The sequence below is a fragment of the Bison bison genome, unplaced genomic scaffold (genome assembly GCF_000754665.1).
Source record: "Bison bison bison isolate TAMUID 2011002044 unplaced genomic scaffold, Bison_UMD1.0 scf7180017864037, whole genome shotgun sequence".
Classification (NCBI taxonomy): Eukaryota; Metazoa; Chordata; class Mammalia; order Artiodactyla; family Bovidae; genus Bison; species Bison bison.
The window spans coordinates 13,273,153-13,285,086 of NW_011494609.1; the positions used below are offsets into that span (position 1 = coordinate 13,273,153).

Genomic DNA, 11,934 nt, shown 5'->3' on the forward strand with positions numbered 1-11,934 from the left:
AAGGGAAAGAGACACGTGTACCCCAATGTTCATCACAGCACTGTTTATAATAGACAGGACATGGAAGCAACCTAGATGTCCATCAGCAGATGAATGGATAAGAAAGCTGTGGTACATATACACAATGGAGTATTACTCAGCCATTAAAAAGAACACATTTGAATCAGTTCTAATGAGGTGGATGAAACTGGAGCCTATTATACAGAGTGAAGTAAGCCAGAAGGAAAAACACCAATACAGTATACTAACGCATATATAAGGAATTTAGCAAGATGGTAACAATAACCCTGTGAACGAGACAGCAAAAGAGACAGTGATGTATAGAACAGTCTTATGGACTCTGTGCGAGAGGGAGAGCGTGGGAAGATTTGGGAGAATGGCATTGAAACATGTAAAATATCATGTATGAAACGAGATGCCAGTCCAGGTTCGATGCACGATACTGGACGCTTGGGGCTAGTGCACTGGGACAACCCAGAGGGATGGTATGGGGAGGGAGGAGGGAGGAGGGTTCAGGATGGGGAACACATGTATACCTGTGGTGGATTCATTTTGATATTTGGCAAAACTAATACAATTATGTAAAGTTTAAAAATTAAATAAAATTAAAAAAAATTTAAAAAGATCATACAACATTATCAAGTTGAGTTTATCCCAGGGATTCAAGGTTTCTTCAATATACACAAATCAATCAATATGATATATCATATTAATGAGTTGGAAGATAAAAACCATATGATCATTTCAATAGATGCAGAAAAAGCATTTGACAAAATTTAGTACCCTTTTATGATAAAAACTCTTTAAAAAAATGGGCTTAGAAGGAACCTACCTTAACTAATACAGGTCATATGTGATAATACCACATCAAACATTACTCTCAATGTTGAAAAACTGGAGGCATTCCCTGTAACATCAGGAAGAAGAAAAGTGCATCCACTCTCACCACTATTACTCAATATACTTTTGGAAGTCCTAGCCACCGCAGTTAGAGAAGAAAAAGAAATAAGAGGAAATCAAATTGGAAACGAAGAAGTAAAACTCTCACTGTTTGTAGATACATGATAATATACATAGACAACCCTAAAGATATTATCAGAAAATTACTAGAGGTAATCAGTAAATTCAGCACAGTTGAAGGTACAAAATCAATACACAGAAATCACTTGCATTCCTATGCACTAACAATAAAAAATTAGAAAGAGAAACTAAGGAATCAATCCCGTTTACCATTGCAACAAAAAGAATAAAATACCTAGGTATAAACCTACCTAAGGAGACAAATGAGATGTATATAGAAAATTATAAAACACTGATGAAAAAAATCAAAGACAACATAACCAATTGGAGAGATACTCCATGTTCCTGGGTTGGAAGAATCAATGTTGTGAAAATGACCATACTACCTAATACAATCTACAGAATCAGAGTGATCCCTATCAAATTACCAATGACATTTCCCACAGAACTAGAACAAAAAAATCTCACATTTCATAAGGAAGCATATAAGACTCCAAAGAGCTGAAGCAATCTTGAGAAAGAAGAATGGACCTGGAGGAATCAACCTTCCTGACTTCAGACTATTCTACAAATATACAGTCATCAAGACAGTAAGTTAATGGCACAAAAACAGAAACATAGACCAGTGGAGTAAAACAGAACTAGCCCAGAGATAAACCCACACACCTATGGGTACCTTAATTTTGACAAAGGAGGCAAGAATATACAGTGGGGCAAAGATATTTAGTCTCTTCAATAAGTGCTGGTGGGAAAACTGGACAGCCACATGTAAAAGAGTGAAATTAGAACACTTCCTAACACCATATACAAAGATAAACTGAAAATGGATTAAAGACCTAAATGTAAGACCAGAAACTATAAAACTCTTAGAGGAAACCATAGGCAGAAAACTCTATGACATAAATCAGAGCAAGACCCTCTATGACCAATCTCCTAGAGCAATGGAAATAAAAACAAAAATAAACAAGCGGGACCTAATTAAACTTAAAAGCTTTTGCACAGCAAAGGAAACTGTTAACAAGGTAAAGAGACAGCCCTTAGAATGTGAGAAAATAATAGAACAGTCTTTTGAACTCTGTGGGAGAGGGAGGGGGGTATGATTTGGGAGAATGGCATTAAAACATGTATAATATCATATAAGAAATGAATCACCAATCTGGGTTGGATGCAGGATATAGGAAGTTTGGGGCTGGTGCACTGGGATGACCCAGAGGGGGTTCAGGATGGGGAACACGTGTACACCTGTGGTGGATGCATGTTGATGTATGGCAAAACCAATACAATATTGTAAAGTAAAATAATAATAATAAATTAAAAAAAGGAAAATGATAGCAAATGAAACAACTGACAAAGGATTAATTTGCAAAATATACAAGCAGCTCATACAACTCAATACCAGAGAAACAAACAAACAAACAATCAATCAAAAAACAGGCAAAAGACCTAAGCAGACATTTCTTCAAGGAAGACATACAGATGGCTAACAAACACATGAAAAGATGCTCAACTTTGCTCACTATTACAGAAATGCAAATCAAAACTACACTTAGATATCACCTCACACCAGTTAGAATGGCCATCATCAAAAGTCTACAAACATTAAATGCTGGAGAGGGTGTGGATAAAAGGGAACCCTCTTGTACTGTTGGTGGGAATGTAAACTGATACAGCCACTATGAGAGACAGATGGAGATTACTTAAAAAACTAGGAATAAAACCAGCATATGACCCAGTGATCTCACTACTAGGCTTATACCCTCAGAAAACCAAAATTGTAAAAGGCACATGTATCCCAATGTTCACTGCAGCACAATTTACAATGGTAGAACATGGAGGCAAAATAGATGTCCATCAGCAGATGAATGGATAAAGAAGCTGTGGTATATAACACACACACATACACATACACGTGTGTGTGTGTGTGTATATATACAGTGTGGCAAATATTCCACTTTATATATATAAAGTGGAATATTTCTCAGCCATAAAACGGAACACATTAGAGTCAGTTCTAATGAGGTGGATGAGCCTAGAGCCTCTTATACAGAGTGAAGTAACTCAGAAAGAGAAAAATATTGTATGTTAACGCATATGTAGGGAATCTAGAAGGATGGTATTGATGAACCTATTTGTATGGTAGAAATGGAGGCACAGACAATGAGAACAGACATATGGACAAGGGTTGGGAGGAGGAAAGAGTGGGTGGGATAATGGTGTGAGTAACATGGAAACATATACATTACGATACGTAAAATAGATAGCCAATGGGAATTTGCTATATGACTCAGAGAATTCAAACCAGGGCTCTGTAACAACCTAGAGGGGTGGGATGGGGAGTGAAGTGGAAGGCAGGTTCAGAAGGAGAGGGCATAGGTATACATATGGCTGATTCATCTTGACGTTTGGCAGAAACCAATACAATGTTTAAAGCAAATATATTTCAATTAAGAAAAATAAATTTATATAAAATAATAAAGAAATAAAGTTAAATAAAAAAGAAAGTTGGCTTGCTGTTCAAGACGGTGAGGGGTTGAGTTTCTCCCTAGCATGCTCTCTGATGGGTGCAGCAGGAGCAGGGTTTAGTTTCTGGTCTTCTTTCAGCCAACAGCAACCCATGGATGGTCTCCACACTGACACAGAAAGCATACACAGCCTTCTGAGCACCCTGCAACTATGATTCACCCTCTTCATCCATCTGCTGAGAACACACAGTTCTGCCTTGAGTGCTTTTAGAGGACATGAACCTTCATCTGGCACCACCACTCAGTGCTAAGTCACTTGCACTGCTGGTACTCAATGTTATGGCCAATGCCAGTTTCTAGCATGCTGAGGGCTGCTATTTTCCCTCCCCAAATACCATGAGTCCTGCTGATTCACATGGCAGAATGGAAATGTGACAAATTCAGGCAGAGTAGGTACTTTAGACGCTCTGAATGTGTGACTTTCTGGTTGGGTTTTGGGAAGTCATTTTACCTTTTGTTTTGGGCTTCAGCTGAGAAAGATACGATCAGGAACATATGTCCCAAATTATTTCAGAGAAACCATCTTTTACTTAAAGTAGCCTGATAAGAGTAAATATTACACACACTGAATCTTTAACTAAATAAATTATGCAACAAACTTAAGGCAAAATTATAAGTTCGGTTTTACTAATTGCCCAGGACATGGGTTCTGTCATAACGTTTTCACCTTTTTTCCCTTCCACAATTACTCCTGAAACAATGTTGGTCCTTACAAGTGTCCATAGTGGTAGCTCCTTAATAACAGGTTTCAGACCCTGAATGCCAGGAACACTGCTTAGCACCTTATATGTATTTTTTCACTTGATCCTCACGCTATTTCTTGAGGTCAGAACTATTATAATATCCACTGTGCAAATGAAAGACTGAGGTTTAAATGGCTGCAGGAGTTTGCCTCTGGACATACAACTGAGCATGGCTGAGCTGGGATCCGACACTAGTACACTCAGCTCCGTGGTACAGCATCATGAAACAGCGCTTTGGGCCCCCACCACACTGTTCCTACATCTCCCGTGTCCAACATTCCCTGCCCAACTAAGCAGTGCAAGGAAAAGGAATCTTCTCTCACTGCTGAAGTTACAAAGAAGGAAAATGTTGATTGGTTTTTTTTTTTTTTTTTGCTTGATCACATTAAAGAGAAGAACAATTTGGAAAAAGTGAGAAAATTCCCATTCTCACCAAAAGGTAACAAACTGTCAAACTGTGAAGAGTGAAGGAGGTCTGCCTGCTCTTCACAGAGCTCTCATGACAAATGCATTTGTCTTTTGTGTTACTCTATACATGGTGCTAGTTTAGTCGCTAAGTCATGTCTGACTCTTGTGAACCCATGGACTGTAGCCTTCCAGGCTCCTCTGTCCATGGGATTCACCAGGAAAGAATATTGGAGTGGGTTGCCATTTCCTTCTCCAGGGGATCTTCCTGACCCAGGAATCTAACCCAGGTCTCCTGCATTGCAGGCAAATTCTTTACCTACTGAGCTATGAGGGAAGCCCCCTTTATGTAGTACAGCAATATCAAATCTTGTTTTAATCACATGTCTGTTTTACTTACCCCATTCTAAATAACCATCCAGATAACTCTACATATAGAAAAGGATTTTGAATTTCTGCTACCAGCTACCATCTGTAGGGAGTCAGCTCCCAAATCTGTGTCATCATCAGGTCCATGTGGTAAAACAAGTGGCAACCTCCTCTGGACTTTTCACAGACATCCTGAACTTAAGGTGTTGGCACCACATCCTACTCCCCATCTCATTCCTCAATCTGATTCCCCTCAATGACAGCAAGTCGTTCCTCCAGTAACCTTTGTCAGATGCCAGAAGGCTCTGCATCTCTCACCCAGGTTCGAAAACTTGTTGATTGTGCTCTCAGACACATTCCCCTCTGCATCTCCTCTTCTCAACTTTCTTCACCACTTTCCTTCCCAACTCTTCTTTATTGTTTTAACAGCCTTCTAACTTGTTTCTCTGCCTACACATCAGTCCTCTCCCATCCACCATTTACAGGAATACCAAAGTGATCTTTCCAGTACCCACAATCAGTCTTGGCCCTCCCCTTTTTAAAGCTCCTCAGGGCCTTTTGTGCATCCAGTCTGAACTCCCCAAACTTTAATGGAAGGCTCATGAAAGCATGGGGTCAGCTCAGCTCACCCTCTCCTGTCTGGCCTCCTTTATCCCTTTCCCAACTCACTTGCCCATCCCACCAAGCCGAGTCACTCAGAGTTCTCTGACATTCTCATGCTGCTGTGCATTGATGTGTATCAGTCATTTTTGCACAGAGAGTCCTTATTTCTTTTCTCTGCTGGTGAATCCCTATTCACTCTTTGAGACTCAGGTCCAGAGTGATACAATTTTCTTATGAGACCTCCTCAATTGCCTTTAGGCAGAGGTAAGTCCTTCCCTCAGGGCCCCTGAAACACAACTCATTACACAGCACTTAGTAATATGCATTTTGATGATTTCTTTACTAGTCTGTATCTCTTAGCTAATTATAAGCTCTTCTGGAGCAGGGCCCCTGTCTTTTTCATCTTTGTGCCTGTAGCACCTACCACAGTACTTTTTATGCCTGGGGTCCTTCCTAAATATTTGCTGAAAAAAATGAATACATAAAAGAGTTAAATTTATCATGTCAAAGTATAAATTCATACTGATCTGAAATTTTCAAAATTAACTCATCAATAAATTTGACTTAAGCACATGATATATAAAGCATATATAATTGCTTTAGAACCAAAAAAGTGCTGAATGTGGTCTGTGGCCCCCGGCTTTAAAAACTTGTAATCTGGGGATGGACCAGGTAACTATAACAATAAGTGATAATTAAGAGAGAAATTATTTTAATGAACTGATAAAAAGGAACTTCTCAGTGCAATGTAGAATGATTTACATGAATGAAGTGAAGTTGGGTTATAGGAGTTTGGAGTTTAAAGAGATCATTATGGTCTGGGAAAGGGGTTCTGTGGCATATAATTAAATATGTTAGACTTCACTTTGTAAATGGCAAAATGAATTAGCCTATAGTGGTTCAAACAGCAAAGAGAAGATAATGATTGAAATGTTGAGGACAGGCTGGCTTCAGACAAGACTCTATCTAGGGTGCAGAGAACACCACTCAGTTTCTTTCTTTTCCTCCAATAGCACCCACGTTTTTCTCTTGCAGGGTCCATTTCCACCTCACAACCCTAAATTTTCTTTCCTATAAAGCTCTAACCAATATATTTACATCTCATTATCCCTGAGAAATATCAATAATCTCAGATATGCAGATGACACCACCCTTATGGCAGAAAGTGAAGAGGAACTCAAAAGCCTCTTGATGAAAGTGAAAGTGGAGAGTGAAAAAGTTGGCTTAAAGCTCAACATTCAGAAAACAAAGATCATGGCATCTGGTCCCATCACTTCATGGGAAATAGATGGGGAAACAGTGGAAACAGTGTCAGACTTTATTTTTCTGGGCTCGAAAATCACTACAGATGGTGACTGCAGCCATGAAATTAAAAGATGCTTACTCCTTGGAAGGAAAGTTCTGACCAACCTAGATAGCATATTCAAAAGCAGAGACATTACTTTGCCAACAAAGGTCCGTCCAGTCAAGGCTATGGTTTTTCCTGTGGTCATGTATGGATGTGAGAGTTGGACTGTGAAGAAGGCTGAGTGCCGAAGAATTGATGCTTTTGAACTGTGGTGTTGGAGAAGACTTTTGAGAGTCCCTTGGACTGCAAGGAGATCCAACCAGTCCATTCTGAAGGAGATCAGCCCTGGGTGTTCTTTGGAAGGAATGATGCTAAAGCTGAAACTCCAGTACTTTGGCCACCTCATGCGAAGAGTTGACTCATTGGAAAAGACTCGATGGACGTGAGTCTGAGTGAACTCCGGGAGTTGGCAATGGAGAGGGAGGCCTGGCATGCTGTGATTCATGGGGTCGCAAAGAGTCGGACACGACTGAGCAACTGATCTGATCTGATCTGATGCCTGATGAGTTACATAGTTTCTCTGAAGCAATCACTGTCGCCACAAAATTGAGACATTCTGATTGATTTCAGTCAGTGGCATCCCAAAGTGTGGGCCAGGTCAACAGCACCAATCACATAGCTGATATTTTGAGAAGGTGGTTGTTTAAAAATATACAGGATACCTAGTCTGGCCCACAAATCACCAGGGTGGGTGGGGGATGCAGTAGTATGGCTCAGGAAGCATGGCTGACTTGCTACTCATGTCTTTTTTTCTTCCTAAGCCACAATGTCAAAAAAATTTCTCACAACATGCAACCTCCCTGCATTCAGTTCAGTTCAGTCGCTCAGTCGTGTCCGACTCTTTGCGACCCCATGAACTGCAGCATGCCAGGCCTCCCTGTCCATCGCCATCTCCCAGAGTTCACTCAAACTCACGTCCATCGAGTTGGTGATGCCATCCAGCCATCTCATCCTCTGTCGTCCCCTTCTCCTCCTGCCCCCAATCCCTCCCAGCATCAGAGTATTTTCCAATGAGTCAACTCTTCGCATGAGGTGGCCAAAGTACTGGAGTTTCAGCTTTAGCATCATTCCTTCCAAAGAACTGCCTGCATTATCCTTTCCTAAATCACGGCAGAAGACAGAGCTCTGAATTAAAGATCAACAGCTCATGACTTCTGGTCTTGGCTCTGTCAAGGCATGGAATCTTTCTGATTCTCAGTTTTCTCAACTCAGATGCAAACTAGCATATATAAGATGGATAAAGAACAAGGTCTTACTGTATAGCACAGGGAACTATATTCAACATCCTGTGACAAACAATAATGGAAAAGAGTATAATGTATATACATGGACAGCTGAGTCACTTTGCTGTACAGCAGAAATTAACACAATATTGTAACTCAACTATACTTCAAAAAACATAAATTTTTAAAAAGCCACCAGAAATGATCAGTTTGAAAGCCCTTTCAAAAGCATCAAAGTATACTTAGGAAGGGATATTGGTAATTCACCTTAAGTGCTCAGGTCTACGTATTTCTTGTCTTGAGAGATTAAGAAGATTACGTGAATGAACCCCTCAGATTCTCTGTTCCTTCCACTCTAGGCCATCTGGCCATTTCTCCATACCAACCCTGATGCTTTTCACTTAAGTAATGGGAAGCCTCACCCCAAAGGGCTTAGACAGCAAGGCACCTTATTCCTTCCTGAGGAGAAGTCCACAAGAAGGTGGGTTCCGGGATATTCTTCATCATATATTATATAATGATCATTGTATATATCTCTCATGACTTTTGGAAAGAGTCAAGAGCTTGTAGTTCTTGATAGGTACAGTGCACAAAAAGTGGGCAATGAATGAATGAGTGAATAGTGGATTTGAGGTGAAATTCTGTAATGTATAAATAAACTTAAGTAAACTTAAATAAATAACAAATAAACTTAAAAGGTGATTAAAATGGCATTTTTCAGATAGAAAAGAACCATTTTAAGATTCTCACTTAGCAATGAGCATCCCGCCTATGCATAAAAGTTACATGCTGTCCCAAGAAGTAAATGTAGATCCACTAAATCACGTGAATAAAAGATCTTGTTTATCCAAAACTTTCACAATTTGATCTGTGTGAATGATCCTCAAAATTACCTCTTTTGTAAGGCTTATCTTCCTATGTCCAACCAGTCCTTGAGCCTCTACCTCATGCCAGGCATTGTGCCAGGGGCCAGTGACACTGTCTTTGCCTTCAAACAGCTCACAACTAGTTGGGGATAAAGATGTAAAACAAATAATTACACAAGTAAATCACAGCCATTCTTAGGGAGAAGCACAGAAGAGGAAGCAAACATTGAAAGGATGGTATCAAGCAGACAAGACCTCAGAGAAGGCTCCTAGAAAGAAGTGACATTTCCACTGAAATTGGGAAGGGAACATGAGCGTGAGCAGGGAAAGGAAGCACATTCTGAGCAGATGGGAACACTGCTTACAGTCTCTGGAATCAGGAAGGAGTTTGGCATATGCTGCAGAGTATCTTTGTTTGGATTTCCCAAAAAACTGACTCTGAGACTGAAAGTCAAAGGAGGTGAAGGAAGCACCACAGTGGAGTAGAGCAGTGAGGCAGGAAGAGGAGTGTAGCTTTATAGTCCAACTCTCACATCCATACATGACTACTGGAAAAACCATAGCTTTGACTAGATGGACATTTGTTGGCAAAGTAATGTCTCTGCTCTTTAATATGGTGTCTAGGTTGGTCATAACTTTTCTTCCAAGGAGCAAGTGTATTTTAATCTCATGGCTGAAGTCACCATCTGCAGTGATATTGAAGCCAAAACAAAGTCTGTCACTGTTTCCCTTGTTACCCCATCTATTTGCCATGAAATGATGGGACTGGATGCCATGATCTTAGTTTTCTGAATGTTGTTTTAAGTCAACTTAACTCTTTCTTACTAATCCCTAAACAATATCCTTACCTCTACATGGGATTAATGCAGGTTTTGTGAGGCTTGAGGCTTATATAATTTGTAATCTTTCTTTGTGGAAAAAGTACAACACTACAAATAAAAACATGATACAGAACTTTGGAAGGATCCACATAAGTGAAGGTCTCTGAATTTTAAGCTACACTAGTTTCCCAGTAAATCAGTCTGTGACCTTGATTAAGGGTGGCTGGTCCTCTCACCCCTTACCTCTGCATGTTTGCTCTGACCTCTATGCCTTGTTTACATTGCCTTTTTACCTGAAGACATCCCTCCTCCTCCTTCAACTCCTGGACCATATTTTTTCAAAGTTTGGCTTCACAATGCCTTTTGTCATTCTCCCCAGCAGAAAGCTCTCCCTTCCCTGCAGGCCCACAACCATATGTAGAACCCAGGATGAGTTGTCTCATGAGAGCTTAGAGAACATCATGAGTGGCTCTGTTTGAGGGGCACACACTGAGCCTTCTCCAATTAATCTTCAACACAGGGACTATTTCTACTTAGATTCCACCTCAGCACTTATTCAAGTTCTGGGTACAGCAGGAAGGAAGGGAAAAAGGAAACGTGTTACAAAGGCAAAATCATGGGGCTTGGAGTAAGGCCGTTGTTAGTGTGGGGTCTCTGGCAAGTCGATTACTTCTGAGTCTTAGTTTCTCTCTGACAAATGGATGTTTATTTCCAAACATTGTTGTGAGGATTAAGTAAAGCATTTATCATTTACAATGTATCTATTTAGCCTTCTCTTGGGCTGCTTTTGGCACCAGAGGCTTGGGATAGCTGTGACTGAGCGATACTCCCTGTGTAATGGTTCCCATAGTTGAGTTGGGAGATGGAAGATTATGATGTATCAGGATAAGCAATAGCAGACATACAACTGGAGCAGAGTAGGTGTTCCATAAATAGTTGTTAAATAAATGATTGACAGAATGAAGGAATTCAGAAACAAAAATGATTAACTTTGCAAAATAGGTAACACATGATATATCGGCACCATCATCCACATGAAAGTGTAACACTGAATATAATGGACATGGCAGTGCATGTCACACAATGCTACATGTTAAAGGAAATAAAATCAATAGGAGAAAGAAAGCAAGGACTGAATGAGGGGAGAGGGGAAAAAAGGAAGGAGAAAGGCCCTCAGAAGGCTAAAGGGGAGGAAGGGCGTCATAGACCCACCTGGCCAAGCGTGCACTCCATGCCGCCCAGAAAGTCAGCCTCCTTCAGCCCATTGTGGGTGCTGCTGATGTCATGAACCTCAAACCGCAGGCGTTGCACCTCCTCGAAGTAAAAGTCTACTGTGAACAGTTTTGAATAGACTGGGTTGATGCAGGTGCGAATCACCTCTGTTCTGTCAACCTGAAGGACAGAGGAAGAGAAAACCCATCAGGGATCAGGGCCTTGTATCGTTATCCTTCAGGAAGCTTCATTCTATGGTGCTCTGTCTCCTTCCAAACTGTCAGTGCCCTCCACCAAGTCACCAGGGCGAGCAGTCTGGACATCTTTAAGGATACACCTTCTGAGAATGAGTCATGGTTCAAGGAGGAAAATCACAGAATAATATGAACTTTATGTGTAAGGGTTTTAGAGCACCTTGTATTGTTAAGTAGTAAGGCAAGAAAATGGACTGATTATTAGGGGCCACCTGGAGCCTCAGGAAAAAGTCTGAGGGCATGTTTTGGCTTGGGAGGAAAAAAATCTGCACTCAATTCCTTATGTCCTAGGGGCACAGTTGGGCAAATAACCTCGTAGATGTCCCTTTTAGCCACCCTATTCTAGTGTTAGTGTCATATGAATCCCTGTGGTCTCCAATGTGTCTCTTATTGGGCTTACACATGTTGACTCAGTAGTTTCTGTCCCTTTTGCCGGGAGCCGGTGAGGCATTCCACTCATGACAAAGGTCACGAGGAAGGAGGCTCGGCATACGCAAAGGCGGGATCGAGCCTCAGGAGTCCCCCTGGATATTCTCGAGCATCTACCC

The 11,934-nt window shown here is 40.8% G+C and overlaps 1 protein-coding gene across 1 annotated transcript in view; it reads right to left on the reverse strand.

Annotated features, from left to right (window-relative positions):
• The window catches only part of CPNE4 (copine IV), a 525,574-nt gene that overhangs the window by 239,248 nt on the left and 274,392 nt on the right, over positions 1-11,934 (reverse strand). Inside the window, exon 2 of the mRNA XM_010834976.1 lies at positions 11,133-11,312. Coding sequence (XP_010833278.1) covers positions 11,133-11,312 — 180 coding nt within the window. The remainder of the gene's footprint in view (positions 1-11,132; positions 11,313-11,934) is intronic.